General features: G+C 43.1%; 2 protein-coding genes across 2 annotated transcripts in view; one reads left to right on the top strand and one right to left on the bottom strand.

Moving 5' to 3' along the window:
- The window catches only part of adamts8a (ADAM metallopeptidase with thrombospondin type 1 motif, 8a), a 33,997-nt gene extending 30,757 nt beyond the window's left edge, over nt 1-3,240 (bottom strand). Inside the window, exon 1 of the mRNA XM_055942938.1 lies at nt 2,181-3,240. Within this exon, the coding sequence (XP_055798913.1) occupies nt 2,181-2,915 (735 nt within the window). The 5' untranslated portion in view covers nt 2,916-3,240. The remainder of the gene's footprint in view (nt 1-2,180) is intronic.
- A 2,393-nt stretch (nt 3,241-5,633) lies between these two features.
- adamts15a (ADAM metallopeptidase with thrombospondin type 1 motif, 15a) overlaps nt 5,634-20,127 on the top strand; it is a 28,453-nt gene continuing 13,959 nt past the window's right edge. Inside the window, exons 1-3 of the mRNA XM_055942937.1 lie at nt 5,634-6,902; nt 14,320-14,452; nt 15,020-15,187. Coding sequence (XP_055798912.1) covers nt 5,928-6,902; nt 14,320-14,452; nt 15,020-15,187 — 1,276 coding nt within the window. The 5' untranslated portion in view covers nt 5,634-5,927. The remainder of the gene's footprint in view (nt 6,903-14,319; nt 14,453-15,019; nt 15,188-20,127) is intronic.

Below are 20,127 nucleotides of genomic sequence, written 5' to 3'. Positions count from 1 at the left end.
CCTGTTGAGGATGGGGGCGCTGTTGTGACTATTTATGCTAATCGTGTAATTTTTGAAACGGCTTCCCACAAAGTTCTTGATCGTACAATATGCATATTATTATTATCATTGGATAGAAAACAGTCTATAGTTTCTATAGGAGTTGAAATTTTGTCTCTAAGTGGAACAGAGCCCATTCTACAGCAATTTCCCTGACATGGAGTCAGATTTCAGAAATTTTGGCCACTGTTCTGGAGTCAGTTAAAAGGGCACTGTTATTGCTATGACTATACGGACACTGCTTACGTCTTCCCCTGGATGCCTTTACGTGATGACGATTTGAATGGGGTCGATTGCGCGTTCACAGGCACTATAAATTAAAAAAACCTGTAGCTAGCAAGTCTTTTCTTGCTGCGTAATGCGCGTGGAGGACATCGACCCGCACTTGTTCCAAGCATTAGTGGAGGGAGTAATATTACTCTGGTCATGTTTCTACTCGTTATGGGAGTTAAAAACATCATAAGGTAGTTAATTTAAAGCGTTTTATAGCAATTTATATCCGTTTAGTGCGATTTTGGGACATTTATTTCTGAAACGCTGTAAATTGCTGGGCACGCTTCCAATTCATCCCGAACGCAGTTGGCATTTCCACATGGCAAGAGGACAGCTTTCCACCAAAAGACGATTGGACCCAAGAAAGGATCCTTTGCCCAAGATACTGATGGAAGAACAGCTCAAAGTAGGACATTTTTATTATGATAAATCGTGTTTCTGTCGAAAAATGTTAGTGGCTTAGGACGCCATGTTTTTTGACGTAGCTTCGCTTGGCGCAAACTGTATTGAAAAGTAAGGATAATTTTAAAAATGTAATTCCGCGATTGTATTAAGAATTAAATTGTCTATCAATCCCTGTCCACCCTATATTTTTTAGTCACGTTTATGAGTATTTATGTATAAGAGTAGATCACTGTCTAAGTGGCGCATGGACATTTTCTGACCAGCTGAGCTACATTTCACATTGTCTAACCATGATTTTGGTGGCTAAATATAAACATTTTCGATCAAACTCTATATGGATTGTGTAATATGATGTTACAGGAGTGTCATCTGAAGAATTCTGAGAAGGTTAGTGAAAAAATTAATATATTTTGGCGATGTTGACTTTTATCGCTCACTTTGGCTAGAATCAATGCTGGGCTGCTATGTGCTATGTGCTATGCTAATATAACGATTTATTGTGTTTTCGCTGTAAGACACTTAGAAAATCTGAAATATTGTCTGTATTCACAGGATCTGTGTCTTTCGATTCGTGTATGCTGTGTATTTTTACGAAATGTTTGATGATTAGTAAGTAGGTAAACACGTTGCTCTAAGTAGTTTTTCTATTCCATTTGTGACGGTGGGTGCAATTGTAACCTATGCCATCTACCTGAAATATGCACTTTTTTCTAACAAAACCTATCCCATACCATAAATATGTTATCAGACTGTCATCTGATTAGTTTTTTTCTTGGTTAGGGGCTATAAATATCTTAGTTTAGCCGAATTGGTGATAGCTACTGGTGTTGGTGGACAAATAAAAGATGGTGGATTATGCTAATGTGTTTTTAGGTAATAGATGTACATCTTTACATATTGTGTCTTCCCTGTAAAACATTTTAAAAATCGGACATGTTGACTGGATTCACAAGATCTGTGTCTTTCATTAGCTGTATTGGACTTTAATGTGTGAAAGTTAAATATTTAAAAAAAATATTTTTTTTGAATTTCGCGGCACTGGTTTTTCAGTGGGGGTGGGGGGGGAGTGCCGCTTGCGGTACTCTCATCCTAGACAGGTTAAATAAACTTCTATCATATGTTTAATATGTTTTTATTAATTTTACCCTTATTTTACCGGGTAACCATACCAAGTAACATATACTAATTTAGTTTTCACGGATTTACATTTACTATATTACGCCTAGTCTATGAGACCAGGCTGGGCTGCCTTGACAGTTCCACAAATGACATTTCAGGCGCTTATTTTTGCCTGGAAAATTAAACTGCTTTGAAAACCCTTTGTGTGTAATGACGCGTTTGGAAATGTGCCCATCACATTGCAGCCAATGCAAAAAAAGATATAATTAGTGTATTGGTTTCTAATTTTTGTTAACAATATATTCAGTTTGTGGTTATCAATTTGTGCCAGTTCATGCTCTCACCTTTATTTCGTCTCCATAGAAATGTGTCATTGAAGCGTCGGCTACGACCAGCGTCTCGATATATCTTGGAGAGGAGACAAACCGTCGCTTCCGTCCCGTCGCTATCTCAGCATCATCAACAGGATATGCAGTGCCGTCATCTGTGGCCAGACGGCTTTTATCCTTCACCTGATCAAACGCTTGGAAAGTCTTGGACACATTTTGTACGTCGGTCAAAACTCTCCTTTTTATAATGTGCACCTGCAAGAGTGATCTCTCTGTTTTACCTTGGCCAAGAACTTTGGGTTGAATTAGATACACATTCCCATGCGCTATGAAGAACCCTTGCATCCCGTGGCACAGGCTCACCGCGACAACAGATTCCTGGTCGGTGTCCACATTCCCTGAGAAGAAGCAGCCCTTAAGCTCGTCCCCATTCTCTTCTGTCTTGATGATACCACCGGTAAAATGCCCTGATCTGGTTCCGTTGAAAAGCGCAGCCAGATGTTTCGATTGTATGTGCTGAATGGTTAACTTTGGAGCAACAAACGAGTCATCCGGAATCAAATTCAATGTGAAGTCCTGGCCGAAAGCTGTCAATCTGAAACACTGTTGATCCTCGCTCCTTTTCCAGAGCCGACCGCTGGTCTTCACACTGTTTCTGACGGGTATGGTCTCCTCCGAGTGGAACATTTCCGACAGCACAACGTTGTTTAAGGACAGGGTTAATAAAGTGATATGCAAAGTTGAACCCATTTGATTACTATCACAAGCACCGTTTCTATCAAAGAAACGATGTAAAATAAGATATTTTTTCTTCTTAATAGAAAAATTGCTATGAATAAAGAAGAGCGCGTATGACAGGTACCATACAGTCTTGAGTGCTCAACATAAAATTGCGCTATAAATTAAACATCCACCAATACATCTATAGGAGTTGCAAAACAGTTGTCTATACTAAAAATAAAGAATTATTCTAATAGTTAGTTGAGGTCAGCACTCGAGACCTGTAGCAGTCTGAATAAGCGGCGACTTCTCGTGGCTCTGGTATTTATACAGCCTTGCTCTTCTAAAACATAGGCCTAAGTGGTTTATTTTTTAATATCATTTGCTGCTGCTCTCTCCACCCCTTCGTGCTTACAGAAAAAAACATCAACTAAAATCAAATTGATCCAATGGGACCTCACTGGCACGCCCACTCTTCAATAGTTCCAACAGATATTCTAGACGGGAAAGTCTAAACGGGATCCTTGGGACGTCCCTAGACCGAGTCAGGTCGAAGTAATACCAGCAAACAGTTGGCTCAACTCACTCCATTACGCGTAGCTCTCTATTTCAGCGGCAAACTGCAGCCTGAGTCTGAAAATATAATCAAATCTCTTCCAGAACTGCACGCGCACACTTAAGGCGCACACTTAAGGCTCGAGTCTTATCTTCACGTTCCATCTGACGAAGTATAGTATTTAGAACCTCTGTGACTGGACTGTTTACCACCAAATATCTGATTTCAGCTCAAAGGAAGCACTTACATAGATTACATAATAAAGCCGCGAATGTTACATAGAGGAAAGACTTGAGCACTTTTCTCTTCTCTGGAATTATTTTGTAGGCTGTGCTTCTGCTGTTTTTCGTTCTCAGTGACTGACTGAGCTCGACACGTGCACATTATTTAGGATCAGTAGGCAGTTTATGGCTATAGCCATTGACATTTATAGCCTGGTAGTAAAAATGTAAAATGGCTTTTTGTTAAACAACAATAATAATGTAATAATGGTGTTTTCGTTAGACACATTCAATTAAGTTAAACACGCCCACATCTAACACACAAATGTGGAGTTAAATAAAAATGCCAAAATTACAATTAAAAAAAATAAATGCAATCGCATCACATTCACTTTGGGACTTTTAAAATGCTTCGATGTCTATTACATATTTTTCTGTTCCCATTTTGGCCACATTAAAATAGGCTACTTTACTTCGAAGTCTCTATCAGGCGTCAGCTAAATTATCATAATGACCAATGATAAAACAAAAGTATTATTCAATCGCCGTCTTTTAACCACGATGTGGCAGTGTTGTTTCACAATTCAAATGTAGGCGCTTCTGGTGATGTCGTTGAAACCCATGTATGTTACAAAAAAAATGCATTTAAATGGGAAGAAATCAAACAAATGATGCACACAATTAAAACGTAACAGTTAATGGATGATAGCAGCTAATTGTATTCAATTTATTCGATGAGACATTACTTATTTCAAATAGGGGACACATAGACATGCAGTATGGGAGCTGTGTACATGATTCTGCCTGTTCTGCCACAAGATGGCGCACTTGTTTCAGCCTCCAGAATATTGTATCTAAAAAGAGGACTGGCTGGACACCGCCAGGCATCAATCTAAATTAAGTTGGAGTTTTGAACAATCTTGAACGAAGCAAAAACGTCAAGTAAAAGTACCCAACACATCACATTGTTTCACTTTGTCAAGGTTGTGTTGTATTCATATTTTCACAATTCCATAGTAACATTAGGCTACTGTGTTACATCGTAGGCTATAAACTCGTGTTGAACTTGAATGGACTTTTCCCCGATGATCTGCTGCTGATGATTAATATGATGATTGTGATAGCATGATTACTTTATAATCAGATATAGCCTAAACCCTGTCTCACTGGCTCAATTATACTACAGTGCATAGGCATGTAAGCCCACTAGTTTCAGGTAATTATAAACCCCAAGAAGAATGTGTATATTGAGCACAAAATTACAATTATGCACACTATCCACGGCCACTGATGTTTGTCTCTGAGCTCGTCTGCCAATAAGAGGACCATATTTGTATCCTCAGTGGGTGTTGAAGCATAACCTAACCCTAGATACATCTTACTCATTCACAAAGCCATGTTATATAAAATTACATTTTGTAGAGTATAGTCACTGGCTAGTAAACAAATGCAAAATATACCACTCATTTGGTGTTGTGCCACTTTGCTTTGGATACAGATGTGTATGGAGGCAGGCTGCGCGCTATGCACTGCATAACATAGCACAGATCCAGCTCGAGGGGTAAGTTGGAAGAAAACCCTGCTTTTCGTGTGCTGCGCGGAAGTGGTGATACTAATACAGGACAGAGTTTCAAGTGGTCGCAGAGTAAACCTTGAACTGAGACGCATAACCAATGAGCTTTCCCGAGCGCCTCCCCAAAAACTCTGTTGTCACTAGTTACCGCAGCCACAAAGTCAAAACTGTCTATATCGTAAAAAAAAATCATTGAAACAAAAATGTGCTTTATAGTCTTAATTTAAGGTTATGGTTAGGCATAAGGTTTGCAGTGTGGTTAAGGTTAGGGATACATTTAAGGTTAGGTTTAAAATCAGATTTGAAGAGAAATTGTAGAAATAGGCGGGGTTAAACCATAATTATGACTTTGCGGCTGTGGTAACTAGTTACGACCCCAAAAACTCTGATTACAATTTCTCAATATTTAGGCTACTCATGACGCCAAAGCATAAAGTCCACAGAAGGCAGCAATCGGCTCAGCAGACAGGTAGATGATGGGAACGGGTCAGATACTGAAGGATTTTGCACTGAGCGGACTTGTAACGGCAATTGTTTTAGAATAGCCTTCCATTCGCGCCTTGGATTATTCTCTGTTGTATCGATCACTGATTACGACTGCATTAGAGGGAACGCTTACGGCTCGTGCAGGCTACTTCTGCTGTTCATTTCAATTCCTGATCATAACATTAGGTTACTCAATAAAATCAATCATGGTTATGTTCATAAGGACAATATTGCTCTATTGTTTCGTGATTCTACACTCCAGATCCGTTAATTGCATGGAGAGTGAAAGTGAACTTTGCTATCCCATTAGACTGGATGACAAACAATATGAGCCTAATGTTTTTGACAACGGCGAGGATATTCTTACGGGGATAATTGTTCTTAAAATACGTGCCTTCCAGCAGGAGCTAGTGCTTGATTTGCATCCAGATTCTAATTTCCTTGCCCCCACCGTCTCTGCTTCCAGTCCAGCTGCAAGCGGGGACCTGAGCAGGTGTTTTTACTCTGGTTATGTCAACTCAGACCGGCTGTCATACGCAGCGCTGAGTCTGTGCAAGGGCTTGCAAGGCGCATTCGGTTTCAAAGGCTGGGAATATTTCATCAAGCCTGTCCACAATGACACCACTTCAGGAAATACCAGGAGCGCCGAGAGCGTGCATGTTATCCGGCGCCGTAGCAACGCTAACTTCAATGGTAACTCGACCTCCAGGTGCGCGGTGGACACGGGTCTGAGTCCCGAGGTCGCCGCGTCTTTGGAGAAATACAAGCACTTAAACAAAGGGCACAATGGGACTGAAACAATGTTGAAAGGTATCCAAGGTAGATCCAAGAGATTTGCCTCCATCCCCAGATCCAAGAGATTTGCCTCCATCCCCAGATACGTGGAGACGCTGGTTGTTGCTGATGAGTCCATGGCTAGTTTCCATGGAGATGACCTTAAACATTACCTCTTGACCCTCATGTCTGTGGCAGCTAGGCTCTACAAGCACCCCAGTATTCTCAACTACATCAACATTGTAGTTGTCAAGTTCATTGTGCTAACTGATGACGACAAAGGACCCAAAGTCTCAGGCAATGCAGCAATGACGCTGCGTAACTTTTGCACTTGGCAAAAAAAGATGAATAAGAATAACGACAAGCATCCAGAGTATTGGGATACTGCCATACTGTTCACCAAGCAGGTAAAGTTGAGCTTTATTCTGTCAACATGGGGTGCTCTCTCTCTCTGTGTCACCTTGCGATCACCATGGGAGCATGGGGTGGCAGGTAGCTAATTGCAAAGGTGTCGGGGCAGTAACCGAAAGGTTGCTAGTTTGATTTCGACAAGATGAAAAATCTATGATCTATCAATCTTCCCTCTTAACCCTGATTGTTCCAGGGTCTCCGTCAATAATAGTTGATTCCTGCCCGTGACCCCACTCTCAGGGTTGCAATAAGCCAAAAAGCACATTTCCATTTTTCCCCTCCAACTTGTACATGCAGTGAAACTGGATAGATTTAAGCACCCTTTATTTGACCTTGGTTTGCAAATATGTATGCATCTGTGCAATTAGAATTACTGTGTAATCTGCATGCAGAATGAGGATTATTGTGTTGCATTGGACCATTGCAATAGTTTGAAAATGGGAATATAATTGAATGCACCACATAAACAATCTAATCCAGTCTATAATGCTGACCAGCATCTTCTATTAGTCATCAGTGAGCTATAGGCAATGTGTTTGTCTATGGTGACATAGATGCCATATAATAGAACTTGTGTCACAAGGAGCCTTGGCATAAGTCCATGTAAACCCAATGGCACACGAGACATAGTCGTAGACGTAACACTAGCTAAACCAACCCAACCCCAGGTTTCATAAAGTAGACACTGACTTGATTTATACTTGTTCACAAATCACAATGCTTATTTATAAAAGGCTGGGTTCAGTGGGTTGTCCCTGCCCTTAAACATGAATTGATTTGCACTCAAACCCACTTTCCACCTCTGATGAACTCTGAGACAATCCCCTCCTGTTGGGAGGGAGAGGTAGACAGAGAGGTAGAGGGAGAGAGGGGGAGAGGGAGAGAGAGAGAGGGAGGGAGGGAGAGGGAAATGGAGGGCCGCGCCCACAGCAGTGTCGACAGACCAGACCACTCATTACTCACACAGCCAAACAACAAGACTACATGCCACGTGGCCAACCGGCTGGTCAGCCCTAACTCTGAAGTAAGGTCAGGGATTGTCATGGTCCAAGTTTACCATCACAACCAGAAATAATCACTGTCAGAGCAGAGTGGCAGTTATTTGTTTCTGTTTTGCTGACATATTTTCTTTTTGATTCATTTCTAAATTTCAGGTCAGAGTTGAAGTCCCTCCTTACATTCCAACCGTTATTAGAGAAGGTGTAGCTCTTTGACCCAAGAAGAGACATGTGAACACTCACTTCTCAGCCAAGTTTCAGACAGCCGTGATATGCCAGACAGACAGGCAGGCAGACAGGACTGTATAACGTCTGCGTCTGTCTTTTTGTTTTCCTTAGTAAAGAAGGTTGTCCGTGGTTTACTGTCTTGAAGGTAGGCACGCATTTAGTGGGGAGAGAGATTCAGACACCTCCAAGCGTAGCAAGGAATACAGTTACCATGCAGTTAGCCACTGTAGTCTCAGAGCTTTCATGCAAGAAATAGAGCCAAACTCAATATCAGCGCAGTGCTGTACTCAACCAGCCTTACTTGGCAGATGTAATTGAAATAATTCCGGATCATGTCATATAGCACATTGTGTCATGGCCAATCTCTTCATGACCAAGTCACCGTACTTTCCAGCAAACATACTGCACATAACAATCCAATAGAAAATGTACCGATAAACTAATTCAACTAGCTTAGTTATTTGACCCTGTGCTCTGTGACAAGGGAGTGTCAGTCAGTCCGTCAGTCCCCCTTAGGGATGCAGCAATCGGAAGTGTCTTGTTTTATGTGGACCTTCCCCGCCCTGCCTTGCCTCCAGCTGTAAATGCGCTGGCTTGTCCCTACCCACCTCCCGCTTCCCCCTTCTGAGGATGCCTTGCCTGCTCCCCATTAAATATGCCCCTGGGGAAGATCACCATGAACATGTCAGAAATTCCCCTGTCCTTCCCTCCCTCCCGCCACGTCTCTGGCCCTGGCCCACTTGCTTTGCCCCCAGTCTGAAACCACAGCAGCACTAGAGGAGGGAGAGCCTCGCAGCTGCAGCCAGCCGCAAGGGACAGGAGTCGGCACATCTCTCCTCTGCCTAGTGCACATTTCTCATCTGGGTTGTTGGCTCAGTTGATCTGTTTGTGTGTGTTTCCATTCATTCCCCGCGTCTCTACCATGTGACCTCTACAGCGATGATTTTTTTTTACCTATCAGCCTGTCACTCGTCAGGGTTGTTCACCTACGCATATTGTGAATAATCGTTCTGAAAATCGATTGCGAATTGATTGTCGAGTATTCAACATACACTAGAGATTTGAAACAAGCACACAATAACTACACTATTACACATCGTGTTGCTTTTTAATTTGCCATAGTGGTTTCCAGTTGGCTAAACCTTACCTTTTAATATAGCCCAACTTTATCGAGTCCCTCAGATTTACACCTAATAAAAGAGGCTTAGTAGCACTGGCAGTGTGGCGTGGCACAGTTGGCCATCATCAGTCACACGCTTTCCTCTCAAAACCCCAAAAGTGACAAAGAAGCCGTGCAAGTCATTTTAAGCGGCACCACACGAGCCTGTCATCCTAAAACCACTAAATATAAACAGTCTCACGCCAGGCTATAACCAAGGAATTACACATGAATAACATAACAGAGACTGACTGTTGTTTGTGTCAGCACATTCGCCGTGGCAAAGAGTGGCAAAGAATGGCAATATGGATCAGCATCACTATGAGAAAATTGAATGTGTCAGAATCATATCTCTCCTGGCGACACTTTGGTTGGCTAAGTTGGCAGCTGTGTAGGCTGAATGTAGGCTTGAAAAGCAATGTCAATGATAATAGGCCTACTAGAAGTGGAGTAGATTGATACAACTTAATTCAACAAGTTGGATGAATGTGTTATCTCTAGAATTACACTCTGCAGTCATTGCCTTTTCAGTAATCTTGGTAACCATACAGACCATTGGCAACAGGATTTGTTATGACCACTGAGCTACGATGCAGTTCTGTGAGGTAAAACCTTCCAAAGCATGGTCTCGGGCTCATCATTTCAAAGATACTGTCATGGTGACTTGTAAAAGGAAGTGGGAGAAAGAAAGACTTGAAACAATCAGTTTCAGTTTAAATTTAGCTCCCTCAGGCATTCAGATTACTCCTCATGACAAATGAGTCTTAATGTTCCTGAACATTGGAGTGGACGTGAAAGACTAACATATCTCACCTTCAGCTGTGAAGCTGTCATTATGAGACCCAATACTCCCAGTGGGCCCTTACAACTACCACACAGCAGACCCTTGTGTGAGCTAATTTCTTTACTGTCTTTCATTGGCAGTAATCCTAACTTCCTCCTCTCACCCCACTCCAGCTCTCCTTTCCATTTCCACTCGTTTCTGTCTGTAATAATAACAAGTCTGATTAAACATGTTAAAGCTGAGTTGTGGTGGACACTGGTATGTGGTCTGTGACTCAGAGAGAGAGAGAGAACGAGAGGAGGGGGATAGTGGGAGAACTAGAGAGAAAAAGAGAGGGAGAAAGTGTGAGAGAGAGAGAGGGGGGGAGAGTGGGAGAACTAGAGAAAAAGAGAGGGAGAAAGTGAGAGAGAATGAGAGGAGGGGGAGAGTGGGAGATCTAGAGAGAAAAAGAGAGGGAGAAAGTGTGAGAGAGAGAGAGAGAGGGGGGAGAGTGGTAGAACTAGAGAGAAAAAGAGAGGGAGAAAGTGAGAGAGAGAGAGAGATAGAGGGGGGAGAGTGGGAGAACTAGAGAGAAAAAGAGAGGGAGAAAGTGAGAGAGAGAGAGATAGAGGGGGGAGAGTGGGAGAACTAGAGAGAAAAAGAGAGGGAGAAAGTGAGAGAGAGAGAGAGAGATAGAGGGGGGAGAGTGGGAGAACTAGAGAGAAAAAGAGAGGGAGAAAGTGAGAGAGAGGGGGGAGAGTGGGAGAAAGTAGACAAATTGAGAGGGAGTTGGAGTGAGATAGAGGCAGAGAGGAAGAGAGAGAAATGGAAAGAGAAGGAGGGGGAATGCACACATGGAACAGTTTGGATGTTATAAAAGCCTAATGAAAGTCTGCTGTTTGTACCACCGGGTGCCAATTGGGTCAGGGTTGCTTGAGGAGAGGAGTCGTCTTTGACACCGTGAAAATGAATAGGTTTTGACAGACATGGGCTGGTGGTGATGCTGATGATGCACTCAGCCGACCTTGGTCCATAGCAGGAGACAGTCATGGGACACTTTCCATGCTTGTGGCATAGGCATTCTCATTCTAAATACCCAGAGGGCGTGACATCACAATGACGTCATTTCAATCAGTTTCTAACGCCATTTCAACCATTTTCCACCAGCTGGTTAGGCACATTACATTTAGACGCCTGTGAAAGGGTCTTGAAATGGTTTGCAATCAACAGCACACTGGCTTGAGTAAGGCACAGATTGCGCCCGATGTGATGTTTACTTATGCTGAGTTTAATGTACTATACTTATGTGTTTTATATAGACCACTCAGCTCTCACAGGGAGCCTCAGTTCTCCCCATGGCTCCTTCCTTACTGCTCTGCAGCTTGCTGAGATCGCACAGTAACGTCCACAGAATGTGCAGTGTATGTGAAAACCCCTTTTCCAAAAGATTAGTAATGGATTCTGACCATAAACCTGCCAGATTCATATTTCCCCAGAGAGGGCTGGATGGGAGAGTAACTCTACACTAAGTTTGCTATTAACTTCCATGATAGACAGATACACACCAGGGTAACAAGGGGGGAAGGACACACCTAGCTAAGTATTTCCAGATCTTATAAAACCCTTCCCGGTGATACTGGTGTATCAGACCAAGGTTTCCAGTTGTTGTTGTGTAACTTGTTTAGTGCCTAGCCTCATTCTTTCTCGGTGTTGCTCTTTTAACATTTTGCTACAACATGTCGCTTTTGAATATGCCCGCCAGGCCCCTACTAATCAGCCAATGGCTGATTGATTGAATCACTACAACTCTGATTGGTTCCCGGCCCTACGCTGTTCTGTTGCAATTCTGTGCAACAACATGTTCCTTTTGAATGTCCCCCCTGGTCCTACTGAGCCAATCACTAGCAACATGACTTATGTTATGGAGGGGAGAGTATTTTTGAATGTAACTTTTATTTAACTAGGCAAGTCAGTTAAGAACAAATTCTTATTTACAATGACAGCCCGGGAACAGTGTGTTAACTGCCCTGTTCAGAACGACAGATTTTTTATCTTTGTCAGCTCGGGGATTCAATCCAGCAACCTTTCGGTTACTGCCCCAACACTCTAACCACTAGGCTACCTGCCACCCCAAATCCTACTCTGTTCTATGCCTGGTTCAGTGAAAAGAGGAAGTAACATGCAGAAACAAGGTCACCAAAAGCAGTGGGTTTTTGAATTATGATTAGTCAGGATTGGAACGATATTGTTGGTCATTGTCATTAAACAGCTGGGTGAGTGAGTCCACACCGTGGAAAGATGGATAGGATGGAGAGTCAGGATTGGAAGTTGTGTTTGTGTGTGTGTGCGTGCGTGTCTGTGTGTGTGTGTTAAACAGCTGGGTGAGTGAGTCCACACCATGGAAAGATATGGCAGATGGCGGATGGGAAAAGTAGGTCATTGGCAGATGAAAACACAGCAGCTCGTTACAGTGTAGTATATTTTCTTATAGACCCAGCGCAATCAAAAAATTTGATTGTCCTGTGTTTTTATATATATTTCCACACTATGATGTTGGAATAATATGAAATTGTGAATATGATGATAATGGCCTTTTAGTGTAAGAGCTGTTTGAAAAGACAGCTAGTTCTCAGTTTTTCCCTCCCCACTCAGACCACTCCCAGACAGTCGTAGAAAAAATGATTGCTTGAGAAATTACTCTTTTTGACCCTTTTAATTGAAAAGAATCCCAGGTACTTTATTATTTGATATTGAGTTAAAACACACACACACACACACACACACACACACACACACACACACACACACACACACACACACACACACACACACACACACACACACACACACACACACACACACACACACACACACACACACACACACACACACACACACACACACACATCTGGATTGGATTTTCATTGTCTAACAATTGTGGTATATACTGCAAATATTTTGTCACAGTACTTTAAGGCTTCAGTTTGGATATACTTTTAAATACCAGATCAAAGCTGAGAGGAGCTTGGGGATTGATGGGTTTTTACTGTGTGTTTGTGGAAGATTCTACTCTAGTGTGCACAGCCTGGCATCAGAGCAATACGAAACATACTTAATGTATTTCAGAGCTCCTCCAAGACGTATGACACCTACTAATGGTCTAGTTACTTTAGACTGAAACAAAAGTAGGGAGATTGGTCGGGCGTAATCCGCGACCGTCTAGCAATTTTAAGGTTGTGTGTTTGAGTCACGTCGGGAACAACTGTGTCATTTTAGCTAATCCTTCCCCTAACCTTTATTCTAAACTTTACCCAATTCACCTAAACTACAACTTAAATTCACCTTACCGTTGTTGTTTTAGTTCCCCAAACCTTTCACGTAATGTTTCCTAACCGTTGTTGTTAGTTCCCCAAACCGCCAACGTAAATTCTTCCCGTAATTCTACTTTGTTGTTACACGCAACAATCAACCTGGTCTCAGAGAAAGACGTATAATTCTATATGTCCGCCCAGACGTGTGATAACTTCCGTCATCCAATTCGTATGCTACTGTCCGACCAGGTAAATGTATGATACTGTACGTCCTCTAATTTGTATGATATTGTACGACCGCTACTCCATTCGTAATGTAACCCGACATAACGTAACATACTGTATCATACTAAATTGAGTTTCACAGATTTGCTTACAGAATAATACAAAATGGACAGAAAGGCATTGCTCCGTGGGTTGTTTAGATACTGCCTGGTTGTCAGTGAGGCCTGTGATAATGAGGTCCCAATGGGTCCTTACTAACATCCATTGTGTTTAAAACAGTGTGGTGCAGAAATATAGGTCAATTGGAAAATTTGCTACTTGGCAGAACAATTGGAGGCATTTACATGAACTCAAGTACAGGTAGATTGAATGTGTGGCAAGCAATGCCTATTGGGAGAATGCATGGCAAACCAAAGCAGACGTATTAGAATGGTTTGTCACAGCATAATGATATTACTCTCATTAACATCTGCTAACCATGTGTATGTGACAAATACAATTTGATTTGATGACACACAGTGTAATCACTATATATAGAACATACTACTGTGTTGTCCTCTTTCAAGGTATTAAAAGCACGACAAGTAAGAGGGTCAAATTAGCTTGACAGCAAGTGAATATCCTAGTTAAATCTCAGACCAGCAATAGAAATGTTATTGCCATGTGTAATGGGAGATATTAGTGTGTTTGTCTGACCAGTGTGTGGTGTGTGTGTTATCTCCTGTCCAGGACCTGTGTGGAGCCTCCACCTGTGACACCCTGGGCATGGCTGACGTGGGCACCATGTGTGACCCCAAGAGAAGCTGCTCCGTGATAGAAGATGACGGTCTGCCCTCCGCCTTCACCACTGCTCACGAGCTTGGTGAGTGCTCTGTTACATCACCTTAGTCCGTCCTCCAGGGGTCCTTAGTCCGTCCTCCAGGGGTCGGAATTGAATGTTCAGTTTACTTCCTGAATTGACTAAATCGACTCAATGGGGTGAACCCGTTCACCCAAACCTGCTGTCCTCTCCACCCCCCCCCCCCCCCCCCCCCCCCTGGCACCGTCATTGAGAACCCAACGTTGCTGTTTTGTCAGTGTGACAAGAATAGTTACTAAAAATGACCTAGATTTCCACTTTTTAGTTTGAACAGAGCTGATATAAAGGAAGACCGATATCCATGCAGATTCTTATTGTGTTTTTATGTGAATGTAAAGCTGTAAAAACTGTCAAACAAAGACGAAACTGTTGAAGGTATCACCCTCCTTTCACAATACCTGAGCAACCATAAAATAATTGTGTACATTTCCAGTGTTTAGTGACTGACAGAAACAACAAGCCAGTTGACGGCAAGGCATATGACCGATGCTGCCCAAGTCATTTATTGAGCAACAAAGACGAATGAGACAGTTGACAGTAATGTCTCCCTTCTTCCTCTTCCTGCTACAGGCCACGTGTTCAACATGCCGCATGACAATGTGAAGGCGTGTGAGGAGACGTTTGGGAAGCTGAGGGACAACCACATGATGTCCCCTACCCTGATCCAGATCAACAGGACCAGCCCCTGGTCCCCCTGCAGCGCAGCCATCATCACTGACTTCCTGGACAGCGGACATGGTGAGTCAGCAGAACCTCTAACCCCTGGCGCACACACATAGGCATGTACGCACAGCACATACTTGACCCTTTACTAAGGTGTGGTAGTGGTAAAGAGATATGTGGGTAACCCTTGAGTGCTGCCTGTAAAATAAGTGGGCAAACCCTTGTGCAATAAGTGGGCAAACCCTTAACCCGTTTATCTTGCGTAATATGTGGGAAAACCCTACAAGGTTGGTAAACTGCCTGGACAGTGGAAATGGTGAGTCATCTGACCCCTAACCCCTGACCCTTGTTGTGTAGAACAAGAGGAAGGAATGAGGGCGAGTGTTTGATAAAGAGGTGTGAGTGAGACTCAGCTGAACTCATTCGCACTGTGGCGCTTCAGGCCCCCCTTATAACACACTCATTGGTTGACAACACACGGTACAAACATCTTGTGTTGTGTTGGCACCAGGACTGCTGATGGCTGATCACATTAAGAGAACACATGCCCATCCTAACGTGCTGCTGAGCACATAATCACAGAGGCTGTTTTGTTCCTGTTGTGTCCCTGCCACAAACAGAGTCACACAGTCTAGCCTGTTATCTGTTGCCACTGGGTCAGCAACTAAGGGGCTAGGAAGCCTGCGGTTGTCAAGGAGCAGGCTGACTTACTTCGCAAAGCAGACATTTGTCTCTTGGTTTTTCTCAATTCCGCCCGATAAGATCAAATAGATAAGACGGTAGTTATTGTCCCTGAAAGGGAAATGTGTTTTAGACATTTATATTGCTCAACATAAGGATTATGAGTCTTCAAATAGTCCAAGAATATAATAACCTCTCAGCCATGAATATGACCTGATGGGGTAACAACAGCTATAGTTGTCTCCGTCATAAAGACAAATTATGTATCGGATGAACTCTAAATGGGACGTGTGCACAGACCAGACAGGCTACACTCATTGTAACGTTGGAGGCACTCACACAATGTTACATTACAGACAATGAGAGAGAGAGAGAGAGAACTCTCTCTGCAGACATCCTAATCCCACTCTCTTGAATATGTGGCGTGTGCCAAGCAGGGCAAACCACAAGGTCTGGACCCAGATCAGTGACAAACTGTTATTTCAAGTCCTGCTATCCTGACCATCTGTCCCAAATTATAGGGGCTGTTATACGAAGAACCACCACAGTGGTTTGGGCAGATAGGTGTAGTCCTCAATGCTTCCCACATAGGTTAAAATAGAATAGAAGGAAAAATGCTCTGTAAGACTGCACTCAACAACCTGTATAGGGCCATATTCTAACAAGAAAATGTACATCCAGAAGTGGCGCTTCTCGTGGCCGGTGATTTTAATGCAAGGAAACTGAAATCCGGTTACCAAATTTTTACCAGCATGTCACCTGTGCAACTAGAGGCCACAAAATTCTAGATCACCTTTACTCGACACACAGAAACGTGTACAAGGCTCTCCCTCGCCCTCCCTGATTCCTGCTTACAAGCAAAAAACTCAAACAGGAAGAATCAATACGGAAGTGGTCCGATGACGCGGATGATACACAGCAGTACAGTTTCGCTAGCACAGACTGGAATATATTCCGGTATTCATCCAATAACATTGAGGAGTTTACCACATCAGTCACCGGCTTCATTAATAGGTGCATCAATGACGTCGTCCCCACCGTACGTACATATCCCAACCAGAAACCATGGATTACAGGCATGCCATGGATTTGTGTGCGACCGCACTGAGATAAAGGCTAGAGCTGCCGCTTTCAAGGAGTGGGACATTATCCAGACACTTATAAGAAATCCCTCTTCAACCTTTGACGAGCCATCAAACAGGAAAAGCATCAATACAGGACTAAGATCGAATCCTACTGACGCACGTCGGATTTGGCAGGGATTGAAAACTATCACGGATTACAAAGGGAAAACCAGCTGCGAACTGCCCCGTGACACGAGCCTACCAGATGAGCTAAATGCCTTCTATGCTAGCTTCAAGACAAGCAACACTGAACCATGCATGAGAGCACCAGCTGTTTCAGAGGACTGAGTAATTCCTTTAAACAGATTAACATTCACAAAGCCGGATTACCAGGATGCGTACTCAGAGCATGGGCTGACTAGCTGGCAAGTGTCTTCACTGACATTTTCAACCTCTCCCTGACCAAGTCTGTAATACCTACATATTTCATGCAGACCACCATATTCCCAGTGCCCAAGAACGCCAAGGTAACCTGTCTAATTGACTATCGCCCTGTAGCACTCACATCTGTAGCCATGAAATGCATGGCTCACATCAACACCACCCTGGACCCACTTTGCACACCGCCCCAACAGATTCACAGATGATTCAATCTCTATTGCTGCCTTCTCCCACCTGGACAAGAGGAACACCTATGTGCGAATGTTGTTTATAGACTAAAACACCATGGTGCCCTCCAAGCTCATCACTAAGCTCAGGACCCTGGGACTGAACACCTCCCTCTGCAACTTGATCCTGGACTTCCTGACAGGGCGCCCGCAGGTGATGAGGGTAGGCAACAGCAAAACCGCCACGCTAACCCTCAACACATGGGCTCCTCAGGGGTGCGTGCTTAGTCACCACCTGTACTCCCTGTTCACCCATGACTGCATGGCCATGCATGACTTCAACACCATCATTAAGTCTACTGATGATGACGACACAACGGTGGTAGCCCTGATCACCGAAGATGATGAGACAGCCTATAAGGAGGAGGTCAGTGACCTGGAAGTGTGGTGTCAGGAGAACCTGTCCTCTCCTTGCCTAGTTAAATAAAGGTTAAATAAAAAAAATTAAAAGGTCAGCAAGAATAAAGAGCTGATCGTGGACTACAGGAAACGGAGGGCCGATCACGCCCCCCATCCGCATCGACGGGGCTGTAGTGGACCTTCAAGGACCTCTATACCAGGCGGTGAAGAAAGGTCCTAAAAGTTGCCAAAGACCCCAGCAGACACTGGGACACATGTTAGACAATAGAACCCAAATTCATACAATCAGTAGGTCTAGGCAATGTTGTAGTACTGGAGACCGTGACCGGTCTTGAGACCACATTTTTAGTGTCTCGGTCTTGCCTCGCCAGAGACATTTGTACTCAGTCAGCCGAGACCAGCGGAGTAAAAAACTCATAATGATCAGCTTCCATTTAATAAGCGCATACAACCGCTTCACCAGGCCAAACATATACACTCCTTTCGTGAAACCTTAATACCTGCAGTCTTTATATCTATTATAGACATGTTTGCGCAGTGGCGAACCTATTGGACCTAGGCATTCATTGTGTGACAGGTTGGTGATGCTGAAGAGACAGCAACGGTAATACCAGCGCACTCATGTACGTAGGAGAGTGCACTTTTTGTAAAACAGATGATCCCCAGGTGAAGAAGATTTTTTTTTTTTATGTATAGCGGGGGCTATTTAAGCCAGTGGTGTAGTGGGGGATATATAAGCAATAAGACACGAGGGGGTGCGGTATATTGCCAATATACCACGACTCAACAGCCCTTAGCCGTGGTATTGTGGCCATATATCACAAACCCCCAAGGTGCCTTATTACTATTATAAACTGGTTACCAATGTAATTAGAGCAGTAAAAATACATGTTTTTGTCATACCCGTGGTATACGGTCTGATATACCAAGGCTGTCAGGGCTCGAACCATCCAGTTTTTAAATGCAGGTGTATGCCGTGTACCCACTTTTCTTTCAGTGGGCATTGCATTTACTCACCTCTTAATCCCCAGTTATGTGTAACAAAGTAGTGTAGTGGAGGTATACAATATCAAGTATGTAGTACAATAGTGAAATCCTGCACAAAGTAGCCTACACAATTGCAAAACACGTGAAATATATTCACATGCACGCCGCTCACATAGCCTAGTTTCAGCAGAATATCATCTGCAGGCAGGCAGCAAGAGCGCTGGTAACTGGTTTTGGTATGGAGCAGCTCACAGAATGTCATCCATAGCTGGTAGGTAGGAAAGACGTTTCAACTTATGATATCTACCAATAAATGCTAACTAAGGCAACAATGGGTATGCAAACCAGGTTTTGAAAAATGTTAGTCTGAAGTCTTGGTTAGTCGGCTATTTGTGATTTCAGTCATTATGTGCTGTTTGTATCAGGGGCATAGGCCTGAGTGGGCCTGGTTGGACACAGGCTCAACCACTGGGGCCTTGCCAGGCGCAACCAATCAGATTGAGCAAAAAAACTAAAACATCACAGTTCCACTCACCAGATGATGATCATTTGAAACAACCCTTCCCTGCAGTCAATGACCAAAAGCGCCTTCTTTGGCCTCATAGGTGGAATGATATTCATATTTTTTCTAATTTTGTAATTATTATAAAAATAAACGAATATCAAGTGTTTCTATGTCAAACACGTTTGTTATATTTCAGTGTTCTGTGATGTAAATAAAGTGTAATATTGGGATGCGAACAACAATTTGGATACATTTTAGTTCTATATCTGACATGGTGCAGGTGTCTTTTTTTTAAAAGTCCATAACCATGTGTGAGGTGTATACTTTTTTTAAATGTATTTTTTTTAAAGACTACTAAGAATCACTCTGAGTGACCCTGATTTAGCCCACTGCAGTTAAAGGTTAACTTCTTGTTAAAAGTTATTCTTGAAAAGGGAGAAGCTAACAAATTAGCAACAACATCCTCTTCGATAACACCTGTTGCAGCCGCTGCAAACTAGCCAACAACAAAAGATAGCTAGCTAGACCCTGGGAAAACTACTGCTCGCTATTGCACAGTGATCTGTTGGCCTTTGATAAGGCAGAAGTTTCCATACGTATTATTGGTAAAAACGGTCCCACCCATTACAGTTCAAAATGTGATTAGTTTATTCCGATGTCACTCCCAAATTTTGCCCGAATACAGTTGAATGGCATCTGCCTTCTATCCAGCTTCTCATGGCCTAGCTAATGGCTGAATTAGCTAGGTAG

This window comes from Salvelinus fontinalis, chromosome 13 (assembly GCF_029448725.1).
Source record: "Salvelinus fontinalis isolate EN_2023a chromosome 13, ASM2944872v1, whole genome shotgun sequence".
Classification (NCBI taxonomy): domain Eukaryota; kingdom Metazoa; phylum Chordata; class Actinopteri; order Salmoniformes; family Salmonidae; genus Salvelinus; species Salvelinus fontinalis.
Note: the sequence above shows the minus strand (reverse complement) of the source record. Positions and strands in the feature narration are given on the sequence as shown.